The 18,323-nt window shown below is 37.0% G+C and overlaps 2 protein-coding genes across 2 annotated transcripts; one reads left to right on the top strand and one right to left on the bottom strand.

Annotated features, from left to right (window-relative positions):
- Window positions 1-12,729: 12,729 nt before the first annotated feature.
- On the bottom strand, window positions 12,730-14,128 carry LOC128671544 (autotransporter adhesin BpaC-like). The gene is made up of 2 exons (XM_053748081.2): window positions 14,014-14,128; window positions 12,730-13,663 (listed from the first exon to the last, which is right to left on the bottom strand). The coding sequence occupies exons 1-2, from the start codon at window positions 14,062-14,064 to the stop codon at window positions 12,851-12,853; spliced, it is 864 nt and encodes a 287-aa protein (XP_053604056.1). The 5' UTR covers window positions 14,065-14,128; the 3' UTR covers window positions 12,730-12,850.
- An 895-nt stretch (window positions 14,129-15,023) lies between these two features.
- On the top strand, window positions 15,024-17,335 carry LOC128671521 (acanthoscurrin-2-like). The gene is made up of 2 exons (XM_053748038.1): window positions 15,024-15,159; window positions 16,691-17,335. The coding sequence occupies exons 1-2, from the start codon at window positions 15,109-15,111 to the stop codon at window positions 17,291-17,293; spliced, it is 654 nt and encodes a 217-aa protein (XP_053604013.1). The 5' UTR covers window positions 15,024-15,108; the 3' UTR covers window positions 17,294-17,335.
- Window positions 17,336-18,323: the final 988 nt, after the last annotated feature.

Below are 18,323 nucleotides of genomic sequence, written 5' to 3'. Positions count from 1 at the left end.
AATTATTTGCACATATAGGCTTTCCGAATTTGAGTTTTATCACATAGGTAATTGAGTTCAAATTCCTAACAGTAACAAAGACAATATCAAGTTAATCTCGGATTTAAAGGACATTTGTCATAAGCACCTTTCACATCCATATATCTATTACAAGATGTTGCCAGCGGATCCGCTCGGATTGAAACTATATTGTGTTTTTCAACTTTTGACTTCATGGCATAAAAATGTTGGCATATGATTGACTTCGGGTTTTAACTATATCCATTCCATACCAAATTTAATAAAAATCAGTAAATCAGTAGGAAAGTATTCCCTGGGCTCCACCAATTTACTGTTGTGAAGCAACCGGGAAAGCGCTCAGGGGAAATCGGTTTCATACTTCATTCCAGCATTTCGTGAAGCGTAAAGACAGATTTTCTCATTAAATACTAGTATGGATATATTACTCTGATGTTAATTAATAGTTAACGAGTTCGTGTCGGTTCTCACGAAATCAAGTTGACTGATGAGAATATGTTGACAATTTACGGTGTTTGGGTTAAGTGAGGAATTCAAGTAATTTTCTTATTACTGACGACATTAATGTGGAATTAAAGATACTTCCCATTGCGATAGGCTGTTGAATCTCAATGTCACCAAGTAAGTGTGGCTTCCGAGGTTCGCAACTTGACATTGTCTACCACGTAAAAAATTAAGATGTGACTACTGTGTCGTGTCTAAATATACAATAAAGGCGGAATTTTTAAGTTTTGCACAAACAACTATAATTTGCAGAACGATGCGGTGGTGGTCAAGTGGTTAAGACCATCCGCCTGGGATTAAAAGGTACCAGATCCGAATCCTACTCGTGCCACATGAGTTTATATATCAATCTGACTCGTGTATAGTAGTTTTCATAGAAACCTGCACATTTGCTGACAGTCTATATAAGTTCACTAATGTGTATGCGATTACATACCACTATAACAAATATTAGAACACACACATCCTACTAGGACCCTATAGACGAGGTAGGTAGTCGTGGAAGGTCGTAATTAACATACTCAAAAAGAACTGCATAAATAAATAATATCAGAATGATAATATGAGTAAAATATAAGCGAAAGATCAGTCATTCCATTAACAACGTTGTTCTAAACTCCTAGTAAACGATAATGAAAACAAATGAATTAAATTGAAGGCACTAGATAGCGACGGATAAACTGCTGCACGGCCGATGTAGGGCTGGCACTAGACTAGATCTTTATATAACGTTAGCGGCCCATCCCACCATTCGCTCGGGTATGACATTTAATAAGTATCAAAGGAAAACAGGAATCAAATATATATTAATATATATTATTAATACATATTAATATATATTGTTTTAATAATATATATATAAATATATAATAATATATATTAATAATATATAACAATGTATATTATGAATACTATATATATTGGTGGAAACCGTACAAACATCAGCCCGGTAGGTGATTAACTCGTTCATATAGGCAAAAGGATATAATAAATTATATTTTTCTCCTGAAAGCCATTCAATGTTCATGTTTATTTCCGAACAAATTTTGCAACCAAAACAAACATATTTCTATTTTCCTATTTGAACAAAATTAAGAGATTCGTTTGGTATAAAATATTCTTCCTACGTACAACTGCATGTCAAGTCACCATTAATGAACTATGCATGCAGGGGTGAGAGCAGCGCATTCACAATGAATATTTAGGTGGGTTGCTGTACTGAAGTGTGACGTATAAATAGTACGTGATATTGCAAACTATAAAATTGTACATATATTTTCGCATTTGTGACAGCCCTGCTTTGGAGGCATGCCAACCTGTCGTGTATAAAGTTAGTTCGTTGTCTCACTCACTTGAGGTACATGTCCTGGAGCTTTCAAGGCAATAATGATCATGTCTTTGAAGCTTCCATTGCAGCAGCTCGCAGATAGTCAACGTTATAATCCAGCATATTCCAGCAAGGCACGTACGTAATTGAATATAGAGAAACCGCCAACACAACGAACGAAGCGGAATGTATTTTACAATACACAGGGTTACTGGTTAGTCGACCGACATACGTTAATAGGTGAAGACATGGTTAAAACAAATAACTATAGTCCTCTAATACTTTGTCTAAAAGTTTAGGTACCTACTTGTTTGTGTGATATACATATTTATCATTTTAAGACATTTCAGAAAACAATCACTTGTTAGGCCAGTAATTTCTGTCCACTTCGAATGTAACAAAGAAAACATTATATTAATTTTGTCAGAATTTAATTAGTCTTAACTACTAACTACCATTTAAAATTCTCCTAGTCTTCGCTACAAGCTGCGAGACAGATAAAATCGCATCTTTACGAGAACTATAAAAGCATTAGAATTCTATGTGCGAAGCAAAGTAAAAGTAGGAAAGCGAACCCTGAGCTACAACGAATAACGATTGAGGAAGAAACCGGGAAAAAGCTCAGATGAGAGAGAAAGAACTATCAGATAGTGAGTAAAATTTAGAAAGCTATTCTCAATTCACATAGACATGGAAATAGTTATGTGTTAAAATCTTAATCTTAAAATCACTTTCATACTTAGCCATCACACCAGTGAGGTTTTTTTATACCTACTACTAAGCAGGCTAACGGGCATGCGGTCCACTTGATGGTAAGTGGTCACCTCAGCCTTTAGACGCTTGCAATACCTTGCAATAGGGGTGTCACACAAGCGTTGCCTAGTTGTGCACTACACTGCTTCTCTCACCCACCCATGCAGATGACTTTTACAGCAAGGTCTATGTGGAAATAACTTCGTAGACTAGAAAGTTCAAGAACTTACTTACCTCAGATCTGAGACTTCAAAATGTAATGTCTGAGTAACAAATGATTCTTCTCGTGAGTTTTAAAGTTTCAACTCGCTTTTTTTCGGACAGTTGTATCAAGATTAATTGCGTTGAAAATTCTGCAGTTTAACCACGAGTTTAACTTACTAAATTTTATAATAATAGTTAGGTTATTTTTACGTTTTCGTTAGTTTTAAGCAAGTGATTTGTAATTCTTGTACTTTTGTTGGCAGAGGTAGGGTACCTACTTGTATTTTTTGTCTAATGAAAAAGCAATAAGTGTTTTTCCAGTGTTCACTCCTAACTAATAAAAGCAAGAAAGTAAGTTTGTTTGTCTTCACGCTTCATCTACTCCACTTGTCTTCCTGAATTTTTGCACACATATAGTTACGAATACGAAGAAGGATATAGACCATTCTTCCCGGAAAAAAAACTGTCCCCGCAGGCGTAGCCCCGGGTTGAAGAGCTGGTTCACAATAATATCTGATTTTATACCCCTTATTCCGTTTCCGTAACAATTTTTCATAACTCCTATAAAAACAAAAGTATTTAGGTATCTTGTTTATACGTGTAAGATATCGTTAGAATTGTGTTTTAAAGCAGCTTTTTAATGTAGGAGAAAATTACAAACATTTAACCTCTTAACTAAGTTTAAGTAAACAAAACACCAGACGAGACAAATCCTCGAATCCTGTTCGATTGAATCTACTTATTTGGAAAACTATTCGGGAACTTAAATGTCAACGCCCTTCGAAAATTGCAAGGGTTAACTGATAAACCACTGGGATTTATTTTGTTCCGATGTACTTACGAACACATCATTTATTTCTATTTATACACTCTTAGTAAGTCATTCGTTGAAAACTTTTTTCAATGAGGAACGAATATATGAAAATTCCGGCAAAATATCGGCATTGCCATACAACGAGGTCAAATCTGGTAGTCACTTTCTCAATTCCAAGTCTCTCAGCTAATAACGTAAATAACCACATAACGTTATATTATTTTTCGGATGTCCGTTAAATTATACAGAAGGCCTATCACGAAACATACAACACGTAGCACATTACTATTACGTCCACACGCTCTCTTTTCCCATATCGTGTAAAAAAAGAGAACGTGTGGACGCAATGACGAGCTACGTATTTTATGTTTCATGGTACAGGTTCTATGTTACATCTGTCTTACCTTCAACTAAGTTACAGTTCTAACAGAATTTCCAATAGTATTTTCATTGAGCTTGCAGTCAATATTACTCGTGCCACAGATGCCAAGTTATGCGCTATAAAATAACTTATGGTTATTGTTTGAGGCGGCGGTCTAATGGTTACGCACGCCTGTCTGCTAACCGAAATGTCCCACGTTCGAGTCCTATTCGTGCCACGTGAGTTTGAATACCAATCTGTTTCATGTGCATACTCATGTGTGACCACTAAACATTTTGAGGAAATATGCATTTTGGTTTACAAAATATATTTTATCGTCTAGTATGTGAATTGAAGATATTCCACTTGTGTCCTGAATGCAAAGTTGTTACACCGACATAGTCTCCTCTGTATGACCGGTTAACTTAAAGCACACGGGTCCGAGGTACAGGAGATATAACGTATCTGCTACCTAAAAACCATGGCTTTTTCTTTTAGTCCACGTCATTAACCATGTTTTGAAACTAACCCTAATGATGTATTATTTATTTATTTATGCCTTCATGGTTGGGGATGCCAACGCAAGCACCAGACGGGTGATCGGTCCTTCAATTCTGGAACCATTTCCCCCATACCAACCCAAGATTACTGATCCGTATCGCGAACTCTGAAGGTCTAGATGACCTTCTGAATGTCATCTGTTGCAAAATGTCTAAAATCCTCTATGTACGTCTAAATATGCTCCCAAATTTCGAAATGACAAATAAAGTCTTCAGCCTGGGGAATTATGAGGATATTGGTCATCAGAATCTGGGAGGGCACTATAAGATGAATTTACCGACAATTTTTGACATCTTTTATACACTTTTTTTGATTAGCCTGTGGTGCTCCACTCCTAGGCAAAGGCCTGCCTTCTACTTCATCATCAATCATCAATCCATCCATCAATTCTTATCTGTCGCATCTAGATCGTCCGACTAGTGATGTTGCGATAGTGATAGTCTACCGATAGTATCGTGATACTATCGTGACCTCAAAAATCAGTCATGCAATCGATAGTTTTGCAGCATTTCAATATTTTCGATAGGACTATTCGCGTTATCGACAAGGTCAACTATCGATAATCCGGCAACACTACGTCCGACCATCTTGTTCAGGGGAAACAACTTTTTCGTCGCCACACAACAGGGACCTATTCTGTGGCTGACTTATCCATACTAATATTATAACTTCGAAAGTCTGCCAATTTAGGGGGAATTTAGAAATTATACAGTTAATGATCCGAGGTAAAACATAGAATACTGTGAGCAGAGCAATGAGTAACAGCAAGTTGTAAATATTTATTAGTTTTTAATATTGCGATGGAATCTCATGCATCGAGTATTATATTGCTCGTTTATTGCCAGGTTATTAACAACATCTGCAACTGTAATTGTATTGTTATTGCTATAATCTGTAATAAACTTCACCCTCGACCTTCAGATACTGCTATAAATATGTAACTGCACAAGTTACAATTAAAGTTAAAACTAACTCGCGCAACCGGTAACTAAATGTATTGTTTTCATTTCCGTTATGACAAAAAGAAATAATTAATTTCGTGCGCGTTTTGTTTTTCTTACAGGTGATGAAAAATTGTGTGGTGTAAAATATAATTGGTAACACGGGAAATACTTACTATGGCTTTATGATACTTGAACACTTTCATCTAATCAAATTTAGTTTTACTTCATAATAGATAAGTGATTAGGAAATAACTAATTTTAATACATACACAGTGTGTTCCTTTTCACTCTGACCCAAAATCCTTTATTCTAACCTCATCCGTTGCCGCTAGATGGCGGTGTACTGTTTCAGAATACGTTATGGTTTGGTTTCGTCTGCCATTGGAGTGTTCCATAATACTTTTGAAGAATTTACACTTACACATAGGAATTATAGGAGTTTATATTGTGTTAGTGACTGTAAATATGTATATAATCGATATATACGATGTAAATACGGTTATCATAGTATACAAACGCGGTGCGAGAGATTAATTTCATCATAATTTTTGGATCTTCATATAACAATGTGTATATAATAACAATGTGTGTGTGTGAATGTAATAACAATGTGTGCTTTATTCCACGTAATGTATTACGTGGAATAAAGCACACATTACGACTTTATTGGCACTATTAATGGAGTGGTTGCTATTGCCATTTCACATGCTAGTTGATAAATCGACCAGTGTGCAGGTTTCCTCACTATTTAAAAAAATACCTATACACGAGTCAAATCGGCACGTCATGTGGCACAAGTAGGATATGATCCTGGGACCTCGACCACTGCTTCTAAAATTAATACATTATTAAAATTTGAAATATTCACATGCGATACTTAAAGCACGCAATATGTCATTATCGCATTATAAATGCGAAAGTCTATCTGTTAGTTTTCCGCTTTCACGGTTAAATCGCTTAACCGATTTTTATGAAATTTGGTATGCATGTAGTTAAATAAAGACCTATGTTCAAACATAGGCTACTTATATTTTTTTACTATTGCCTGAACTCGTTATCTAGCCTATTAGTAACCACTGTTATGATCAATCAATCAATCAATCTAATTGCCGGCCTGAAACCACTATTGATAACAATTAGTTTCATATATCGTAGGGAATTTTTTAAGCATTAAACCAACCGGAGAGACCACATTCAGCCCCCCATCGCATCAAAACTTCAGCTGCACCACAATTTAACCGAAAGGGTAAAAAAAAACGTATGAACGTTAATTTTTTTACCCTTTTAAAATAGCGGAACGAAAAATGAGTTAATTGAGTGCTGTGCGCAGTTTTCTACCGACTTTTAAAAAAAGGACGAGGTTATTAAACTAAACTTCTTCGCTGTCTCAGCGAGGGCCTTGGCCTCTGATAGTTACTAGAATTGTCTGTTCTGCGCCACTTGTTTTGTACAATGTTTTATAAAGTTACCTACGCCTTTGTTTTTGATTGCTCATTTAGCGCTATAAAGGGGACACGCGTGGAGCATGTAAAGCATTATGTTGTGGACGTGAGCAACGATTCCTTAACTCTCCGGTTGTTTTAATACTCAAAGTAACAACTCAATATCAGCAACGTTATTTCTTTTACCAAGTAATTTTAACTTTGTCTCGTTAATCAATGCAATAAAATAAAACCACCGTGGTATATGTGTTATTGGACACAATACATAAAATGGTTCAAAGCTTTTAACGTAAAACATTTTTATTTTACTATCAGTACTTTGGCTTTAGAAATAAAAGAGTATTTCGGAAAACTGTGTTGGTCTTTCACGTCGACAATGGCCGATTTTTATGCTTACTTAATTTATTATGTACAAATGGGACCGAGGCGTCATTTTCTTGTTCTTATTTTGTACCGTATTTTGTATTTGACGATGAAATTATTGTTGAAACAAAACTAAATCTGAGACATCTCAAATTTCAGAACTACCCGTTAAAACGCTGAATAAATAGAATTCGGTATATAAAACAAAAATTAAGTTATTTGGTAATCCGATAGAATCAGAAAGTTAGTAAATATTTGATGAAAACTTAGTATATACGAATGATAACTTAGAATATATGAAGCCACGGTCTTTCAAGTCAATCGCATTATACATTAAAAAACTGGTTAAATTTAATAATAATAAAAAAGTAAACTGTAAAAGTACTTGTAAAATTAAAGAATATCAAAAATCCTTAACTCTAATTTATTAAAGAATAATTCATCAAATAGATAATTTTGGATGATAATATAAGTACATTTAAGTAACGCAATGTCAGAATAGTTAATTCAATTGTGATATTTTTAAAATAATGGGTGCGTTATTTAAGTAGGTACCTACCTTAATATGCCGTTTAATATTAAAGGCTCAATTAGCTACTCGTCTTCTCAGTTGTAATTTATGTAGGTAGGTTTTTTTTTTTTTGAAAAGACGTATTTTAACATAGCTTTGCTTAGAAAATCCAGAAATTCTTTCATCTTTTCCGCAGGAATTACAACAGGAAGAACAACACATAGCATTCCTCATGAATGTAGATTGTATATAGCTTAAACACAGAAAAACCTTTTCAAAATCAGCCGTAGGTAGGTAGTTATAATACGGTCCTGCAGGCCTACCATCAACTTTTACAGATAACGACTCCAATGAAACCTAAAACTAATCGCATTAATACTAAAAATTAAGTCGATGGTACGAATTTGCGATGCAGATCAGTTTAGGTCATAAAGTGGATCACGTTAGGAGATGATGGTAAGCCCCCTGCAAAAATTGATGGTAGGCCTGCAATATCTGCAGGGCCTGCAGACCCGGGCCAATCAGAACAAGATCATTTTCCATCATGATCCGACCGGGGTTCGAACCCCCGACCTCTCGGTTCAGAGGCAAGCATTTTACCACTGCGCCACAGAGGTCGTCAATAGTCCGAAGTCCGTGTGAAATGGTGATTAAAAAGTGGGAAAATGTACTTTGGGTGTCAACGTTTTATGGCTGAGATAGCAACCGGGAAATCAGCCAAAGAGAAAGAAGAAGTTGCCTTGAAAATGTAATTATAAAAAACTTTGCACTGTAAATTAGCAGCACGTTCTACAATGATATACTCAAAGGACGAAACAAACTATTGCGCCGGCTGGACTTGTTAGGAATGTAATGCTCTTCCATTTGGCAAGCATTCTAGCTTCAAACATGGTCACAGAATAATAGAAAGTCCATTGTGAAAAAAGATTGAAGCGAAAATTGAATCTTCTTGCTTGGACTTTAGGACCTAGCATTCATTTTACTAGCGGCCCGTTCCGGCTTCGCTCTGCTTCGGCTTTCGTGTAAAACATAATGAAATATAACTTAAACCTTCCCCAGGAGTTATACTATTGGTAAAAACCGCATGAAAATCCGTGCAATAGTTTTTGAGTTTATCGCGAACAGACAGGCAGGCAGACGCGACGACTTTGTATTAAAAATTTCGGCGTTTCAGCAGCTTTTGTCTAGCCGTTGTAGTCGTCAACCCTATTGAGAACCCCTTGAAGGGTCTCGGTACCAGCGAGAGATTGTACCTATACTATGAAGTTCACCCTCTGTGACGTAATTTTAATTAAATCTAAGAGAGAATTAGTTTGTATTACAAACGATTGTCTGGTAAACGTCAACCGCTCTCGGAATATGATGCCTCGATATTTTGAAGTGCCTTTATCACACGCACCGAGTATATAGTAGATTCTCGGTGTCAGGTATCTACTTAGCTAAGGGAAGGTGGCCAATTAATGATGCGGATGTATTTCCCCTCAATGATTTTTGTTCACGCATGTACTTACGAAATGTATAAGTAAATTTCAAATAGAGAATAATAATTATTTGGGAAAGTGGGCTGAGGTGAGTATTATTTAATAGCGATGTATGTCCTAGTATTTGGCAAAGGCCTCTCTCTCTTCCACGACCCTCGGTCCAGCGCTACATCGCGCCATCCTTTGTTAAACTTATTCATGTATAGTCAATATCCAAAAATAATATATTTTCTATGGCGCCATAGTTAGCCCTGAACGCATCCGGGATCCTGGGAGTATTTGGAGCATTCGACCGTGGACACTTTCTCGCCAGTTAACTCGCGACATGTGAACAATGCATTTGCATGTGTACTGGTGTCATATCACTGAGTGCTGTGACATGCTACTATGCAGGTATGCAATTAAATGATTCATAATAATATGAGTTTTGTGTGCAACAATTCAACAACACAATGAATGTGACTTTTGTTCCGCTTATTTGAAAGTGCATACGTAATGTAGTTATGTTAAATATTATCGTTTATGGCCAAATATTCTATATTGTATTATGAAGTAATACAATAGAGGGAGACAAAGCCTTTATGAATGTAGATAGAATAAACGATCAACTTTTTTCACAACAAGGCTGATAACAGCATCCAAAGAAATGTTATTAAATAATGACAAATTATTTGTTTTCTCCTATTTCTTGTAAAATAAAACAAAATCCTCTGCCGCGTCTGTCTGTAATAAGGGTAAATTAACCGATTAGCCTATCGGACTTTGTATGGGAAAGTCGGTTTACCTACTTAGTTGTTGTACCTAATTCATGTGGCCAGTAAATGAAAAACAAACTCAACTTTGGATATTAGGCTAGACTTGAAACGCCAATCTATATAGAAAAAGCGAGTAGATTACGGTCATCAATCGAATCCGTTATCTGAAAACTAAAGGGTTGAGATACTTTCAAATGACACAATTAATATGGACAAGATCTACTTCGGATTATGCTTCGTGGACACATCGCAAGTAACGTCAAAACACGAAAAAAGGAGGCCAAATAAGTACGAGGGCTGCTATTTATGTATCCGGAATAACAAAATTAAACAAAAATATATTATTACATATGGTTTTATTGTTTCTCGAAGTATTATCCGCGATGATCTATGCACTTCTGCATACGATGAAACCAATTTTCAAAGCACTTTTTCCATTCTGATTGAGGTATGTCCAAAACGTGTGTTTTGAACGCATCAACGGCCTCTTCGCGGCTCGAAAAACGTTGACCACGTAATTTATGTTTAATGTTTGGAAATAAATAAAAATCATTGGGTGCCAGGTCGGGGCTGTACGGCGGATGACCCGTCAATTCAATCTTTTGACCCTCCAAAAAATTATTTGTTTCAGCCGACTTGTGGCAGCTAGCATTGTCGTGATGAAGTATGATTCTGCGTTGTGGGTTGTTCTTTCGTATTTTTTCAAAGACTTCTGGCAAACAAATGGTGGTGTACCATTCAGAATTAACCGTCCTACTATTCTCTAGTGGCACTGTAGCTACATGTCCGTTGATACCAAAAAAACAAGCGACCATTTGCTTTTAAAGTGCTTCTCGCACGAACAACTTTTGTTGGATTCGGTTCATCTTGAAAGACCCACACCGTTGACTGCTGTTTAGTTTCAGGGTCATAAGCATAGATCCAGGTTTCGTCACCTGTGTAGATATTATAAACAGCTTTTGACGTGCCACGGTTGTATTTTTTTATCATTTTCTTACACCAGTCGACACGAGCCTGTTTTTGATCTACGCTCAAGTTGTGCGGAATCCAACGCGAACAAATTTTTTTAACAATTAAATGTTCGTGTAATATCGCGTGTATACTCGTCATACTAATGCCCAGAGACGCCTCTATCTCGCGGTATGTAACATGACGATCTTGCATTACTAATTGTCGCACAGCATCAATATTTTGTACCACTACCGATTTAGGATGACCCTCCTTAATTTCATCCGTGAGCATAGACCGTCCACGTTGAAATTCCTTAAACCAATAATACACAGTGGTTTTCGATGGTGCTTCATCTCCAAAAGTTAAAATCAGTTGTTCGATGCACTGTTTTTGAGTTAATCCACGCCGAAAATCATAATAAATCATCGCGCGAAAATGTTCACGAGTTAAATCCATGGCAATGAAGACAAGCTATTTTCAAAATTGGCGCCAATTGAAAAAAACAAATGACAGGGACATGAAAAATATTTATTCTCTAGCCGAAGAGTTCTATTTTCAAATGTTGTAATTACTTTTTAAATATTCTAGAATTATTGGCCAGTTCCGGATACATAAATAGCAGCCCTCGTATTATGTATCTGTTCATTTTTTATTAAACCAGTATTCGCGGCTACATATACCAGCTGTGTGTTCGCATGCACAGGATTAGTGTTGTCACTCCTGTGGATAAAATGGATCGATTTAGCCGTCTTTTCATTTCAAGGCCAATTTCTCCTGTTCCGTGGAAATATTTTGGAAACAACATTAAGTACGAGTATTAACTCTTCTTAAGGTTAAATTTAAAAAAAGACTCCGCTCGTCCTTTTGTTTTTTTTTTTTCACGTTCATTAGCAAGTAATTTTTTTGTAAAATTGATTTATTTTTAGTTGTTTTTAATTAACTTAAAGTATGATACATTTGCTAAATTAAATAACTTCAAAATGTAATACTTATTGCTTACATTTGCTATATCAATAATCAAGACTTTTATTTGGAATACTGAGAAACTTGTTTTTTTAACTAAAACAGTCGGCGCGAAGCCCAGCTTCGGGTAAACCACCATCTTAAAAGTCAAATTTTATAAAAGACGAAATCTCCATCAAGGTTTGGATTAAAAAAATAAAATAAATGGGGTGAGCTAAATGAATCCGTTTAAAAAAGAAAACATCAAATTGACACGTCATCAATATCTCCGATCTAGTAACCATTTTTCATTGGCGATAAACGGCAAACTTATGTAAAATCCCAAGAGTTATGTACCTGACACTCAGTCATTGTTCTTATATGATTGATGCACGTTCGATGGCGGGAAATAGATTTTTTCTGGTCCTCCCCATCCTAAGTTTTATCGCGCCATTTCTTATATTTTCGCGGCGAAAGGATCACGTCGGAATTTTTACTCAGCGACCCTAAACTCGGGTGTTACTGTAGGGTCGAAATTAATTTTATTGGAGTGCTATTTTTTGGAATATTGTTTTTTATATTGTCGGGACATGTTTTATTCCACTCATGTTGATATTCTTCTGTTACAAGATATGCTTCTTAAACATTCGTCTTTTAATCTCACGTGTTCATCACATTCGGAGCGACGAGGCCATGACACACATAATTTTTATTTATCACTCTGATAGTGTTAACCTTATAATATTAATATTCAGTTATTCAGTATAAAAATAAGTGAGGTTATTAACTTATTTATTTATGGATAAATATGGCGACTGAGGAAAGACACTACATCAAAAAATATTACATTAAAACTACAATTTCTTGTTAAAACACAATTAATTTATTATCTGTCTCTATAACTACTAAGATACATAAATTACAAAACTAAACCACCACGGCCAAGACCTCTTAGTCCGCCGAGGTTATTGATCCCACCGAGACCTGCCAATCCAAGACCCGCACCAGCATTCTCACTAACAATACCTACGCTTCCATCACCACAGCCGCACGAGGCAGCGCCTGATCCTGCCGTAGCTAAACCACCTTCGAAAGCCACTGCACTTAGGAATGGCAAGTCACCACTCACAAACAGTGTTCCCTCAATGACGTTGTCAGAAAGGACTGTCAGACCAGCTGGCGCAATAGGGCTGTAAGAAGTGACAGGCAGTACGCCACCACCTGATACAGAAGCCACGTTGAGGTAGTTTGGATTGGCAGCATTCAGAACGGCCCCAGTGTTAGCTCCTAGTGAGGCGAATCCCACTCCGTTAGCGGCGAGTCCAGCTCCATTTGCGGCAAGTCCAGCTCCATTTACGGTGAGTCCCACTCCGTTAGCGGCGAGTCCAGCTCCATTTGCGGCGAGTCCTACTCCGTTCGCTGCTAGTCCAGCTCCATTTGCGGCGAGTCCGACTCCATTTGCGGCGAGGCCGACTCCATTTGCGGCGAGTCCAACTCCATTTGCGGCGAGTCCGACTCCGTTAGCGGTAAGTCCAGCTCCGTTCGTGGCGACTCCAACTCCATTTGTGTTGAGTCCTACTCCGTTTGCGGCTCCATTTGCGGCAAGTCCAAGGTTGCCAAGAGGATTGGCGCCACTATTAACTACGATGGTATTCTCTACTCCTGAGTTGCCGACTGCAGAGAGAGGAGCGGCGGGTATTAACGTATTATAGGCAACTTGACCGAAGACGCACTGAAATAAATAAGATACGTTTAGTTTTGCGGTACTTAAAACTTTTAAACTTCGTAGTGATTTACTAAATCTTAATTATACTAGGTATCCCCTTGGATCTCATGCGTAGTGCCTGAAGGACATATGGCCTTCCCAACTGATTGCTAGCAATAGCATTCCCAATGAGGGTTGACGTCAGGTAGGTGGCCGTTTGTAACCACAGCCCAATCTTAAATCTGTATGTCTGTCCGTAGCAGCCAAACGACAGAACCGATTTAAATATATTGAATTTTTTGTAGGAAGCCAGCAACTTCGGAGTCGGGGCTTTCATAACTTTTTAATTTAATTTTTATTACAATAGAAATATTAACCTGGACCAGAAGAGCTTGAGCACACATAAACAATACTGATTTGAACGCCATTATTATTATATTTTTGTATATTAGAAAAGAAGTGAATGTAGTAATAGAACGAATTGATTTATGATTAAACGTAGTAACATATTTAGCTTATAAAGCAAAATTATCTAATATTACGAAGAATATCGTAATAATTTTTATCAATTATCTTATTATTAATTCTTTTGAACGTAACTTTACAAACAATAATATCACAAAATTGTTTACTTACTTCATATTATGGAAAAGTAATTGTGCAATTTTTTTGTTATTTTCTACTAAGTAATATTGCTTTTGGCTTGAGTGTACGCATAAACTGAATGATACTAAGGCAATTTTTTTTTAAACACTTTTTAGTTTTTTTATATAACTGTATTGCACAAAATTACTAAACATATATGTACCTAACTACAAATGCTGGACTTAAAGCCATGGTCCAGCTCCAGTCAACCAAACAGATCAAACTAATAGAAAACAACATAACAGCGTAATTTTACGTATATATAATATATTTTAAATGTAACAAATATCTTAATACTATCCTTGTACCAGATATTATTGCACCCCTCCCGCAGCGCGAGCCGTAACGTAGGTACTGTAAAGTGGTTACCTCTATTATCACGTTCTGGCAGTTAGTATTTATTAGTTTTATAAATAAAATATATTTAAATCCGTATTTGACTAATAAGAGAAAAAATAGTAGTATAAAGTAGATTTTCCTAATCTATCCGGTTGTTTCTCTACGAGACGTGATGTTGAAAGTAGACGGATCGGGAAGGTAGACCGATCGTTCCGGAGAGATTTTTGCGATGATTTTGACTGCGACGGCTGTGACGTCACAATCTTAATCGTGCACTTAGTTAAGAAAGAGACAAAGCTATTTCCCAAAACTTTATCACAATTTCTTCAAGCTTGCCCAACTTGGCAATCAGTTCACGTGTATAACTTATCGATTAGACAACATGTCTAATGCGATACGATAAAGAATATCGCAACGTAATATAGGTTCGTATATAAACGGCGACCTATTTCTCCGAAATCATACTAAGTTCACCTGTTCAACCAAACATGTCTTTCTACACCTTCCTTTTATTGTGCATCCAAGCTTGTCTCATCCAGGTAAATCATTTTATTTAGTTTAGGTTAGATTAGTGTGAGTTTGCATATCACTTCTCACCTTTGAATCGATTCGAAGTGAGACGCAGCGAACCAATCATATTTCAGTGTGGTTGTTTTTGCTTCACAATGGCGCAATGTGATTGGTTCGCTGCGTCTCACTTCGAATCGATTCGATGGTGAGAAGTGAAATACAAATCCGAACTTCACCCATAAATGTTAAACGATCCGTTACCTCCTTTGCAGCCAGCCATATCCTGCCTAACGCACGCCATCTATCTCTTCTTTGGCGTGCCCCTAATTCTTTTCCTATTCAATTTAAAATCCACAGCCCTTACAACATTATTCTCTTCCCTTCTCATAACGTGACCACACCATCGAAGCCTATTACTTTTCAATTGCATTTTGATTGCTAAGCGATAATTATGACAAATCTTATCCAACGCTTGCAGTTCTAAGGATTAGCGAATACATAAATTTTCAGTTTTATTATCATAATAATGTATTAAATTACAAAATCTTTTTGTATTAAAATCTACTCAAGTTCATGGAAATGCGTAACAAAGATCCTTCTTATATTTCGCCTTGAATGTAGTTTAGAATATTAACATATTCCAGAAAAGGATTTGATACGATGAGCTGATGTGCTGCTTTGACGACCTCGGTGGTGCAGTGGTAAAGTGCTTGCCCCTGAACCGAGAGGTCCGGGTTCGATCCACGGTCGGGTCATGATGGAAAATGATCTTTTTCTGATTGGCCCGGGTCTTGGATGTTTATCTATATATATATTTGTTATAAAATATATTATCGTTGAGTTAGTATCCCATAACACAAGTCTCGAACTTACTTCGGGGCTAGCTCAATCTGTGTAATTTGTCCTAATATATTAATTATTAAGCTGTTCCCACCCATATATGGATAAACATCCGAATTACAGTATAATAAAGAGTACTACTTCTTTCCAAAGAATCTCATACATCAATTTTCAAAATATATACACAATATTAAACTAAAAGAAAGAGTATTATACCTTGGTTACGATCAAAATGTAGCTTCGTAAGCAACATTCCTAACGTAATAGGTAATTATCCAACTCAATTGCATAAGAAGTCAGTACCTATGACGAACAGCTAAGCATCATGTGTCAACTACGTAGTAAACAAAAGCAAATTCTCAGGCGGTTTAAAATTTATGAGCCTATTAAAACTTTTTGGCAGTCCTATTTTTTGGGCTTAAGTTTCAGTAACAAATTGACAAGGATACAAAAACGTGAGGGGCGAATGAAAGCCACAAATTTAGGTAATAAGACAAAAACATCCTACTAATTACCAAAATGGTTTGGGTTTTTGTTACTCAATCAAATCAAAGGGGATGATAGGATTTTCGTGAAATTTCATTCACGGAATAGAAGCTTCGATTGATGAGATATATATTCGAATATCTAATGATAAAATAAAATGAGAGGCTTACTACACAAATAAAATAGGTACCTATGTGAAAAAAAATTATACTGATTATTTTTCTCTTATTTCAGCAAGCATTCAGCCAAGTTTACGGACTGGGTGGCTACGGCGTCGGCGAAGTCGACGTCTCAGCTGTGAACTACGAAACTGCAGGCCTTGGTTATGGTGGACTTGGCGTGAATAACCTGCCTTTTGGTGGATATGGAGCAGGACTTGGCGCCGCAGGGCTGAATAACTTGGCTCTTGGTGGATACGGCACGGGACTTGGAGCGGCGGGACTTGGAGCGGCGGGATTTGGAGCGACGGGATTTGGAGCGACGGGACTTGGAGCGGCGGGATTTGGAGCGACGGGACTTGGCGTGGCGGGACTCGGCGCGGCGGGACTTGGCGCAGCTGGTTTGAATAACTTTGCCCTTGGCGGACTTGGCGCTGGCCTTGGCGGTGTTGGCCTTAATGGACTCGGATATGGCGGTTTCGCTTCAGCAGGTTATGGAGGCGTTGGTAACGGAGCCTTAGGAGTCAATGGCGAACTCCCTGTCAGTGGTACTACTGCTGTGACTGGTGCTGTTCCGGTTCTGGGGGCCGTCCAGTTCAGCGGTAATGTGCCCGCCATTGGTTCCGTGTCTATTTCTGGCAACTGCGGATGTGGCGGTACTCCGTACGGTACTTATTGAGTTGTTGATTAGTGAATAAATCTGTAAACTTATAACATTTAATATTGTAGTTTAATGTCACTTCGTCGATCCTATTTAATTATTTTTCACGTTTCTTTTGTAATGAGACTTAAATTGTGTGCAAAATTTCGATGCGATTGTTTGAGCAGATAAAGCGTGAAGAGGTAAACAAACTTACGTTCGCATTTGTAATATAGTAGTATGTAATATAGTAATAGGATAATAGTAGATAGGATTGGGATTTGGGATGTTACGTTATGTAACAATGGAAATTTGATTGGTTTTTGTTAGTTTTCCAATACGTTCTCTAAAGCTGTATCTAGTTATTTTAGTTCTATGTGATTATACTATTCGATATTTGAAATAGTTGGTATCTTTACAAAAAAACATCCACAATATTTGATTATGTGTAAGTAAAAAACTAATTAAAAATTAAGCTTTAGTGTACATAATTTTCTTAGCATTTTTGTATGTTTTGTGGGAGTTAATTATTAAAATTACCCGTAAGCTCATTAAAGGATTAAAAACGTGGTCATAACGTGGAATGAAACACACAACAAATTGGCACTAATAGCGTGGTTTGCCATTGCCTTCTCTACTTCACACGCAAGTTCATAATCAACCAGTGTGCAGGTTGTCAAGTGTCAAATTGTGGTCTATGAAAACTAATATACATGAGTAGGAATGGCATACAAACTCATGTGGCACGAGTAGGACTTGAATCTAGGACTTTTCGATCCGCAGGCGTCCTAACCATTACACCACCACCGCTTCAAAATAACAAATACCATATTCTAAATCTGAACTCCATACACTCAATATATCATTTCCACCGTCCAATTACGGCAGCCGCTATGGGGTATACTGGGGTATTCCCGTCACATCACGACAATAAATCACCTTCAGCAGGTCGTGTTCAATATACCCCAACCTACCCAATAAGCCGCACGAGTACTGTATATTATCCGTGGTTACGGCACTATTGCTTGAGAACGTGTGGGAGACATTTTTCGATTGTTCAATAAAAACC

The sequence above is a fragment of the Plodia interpunctella genome, chromosome 7 (assembly GCF_027563975.2).
Source record: "Plodia interpunctella isolate USDA-ARS_2022_Savannah chromosome 7, ilPloInte3.2, whole genome shotgun sequence".
NCBI classification, from domain to species: domain Eukaryota; kingdom Metazoa; phylum Arthropoda; class Insecta; order Lepidoptera; family Pyralidae; genus Plodia; species Plodia interpunctella.
This window is presented reverse-complemented; position numbering and strand designations above follow the sequence as displayed.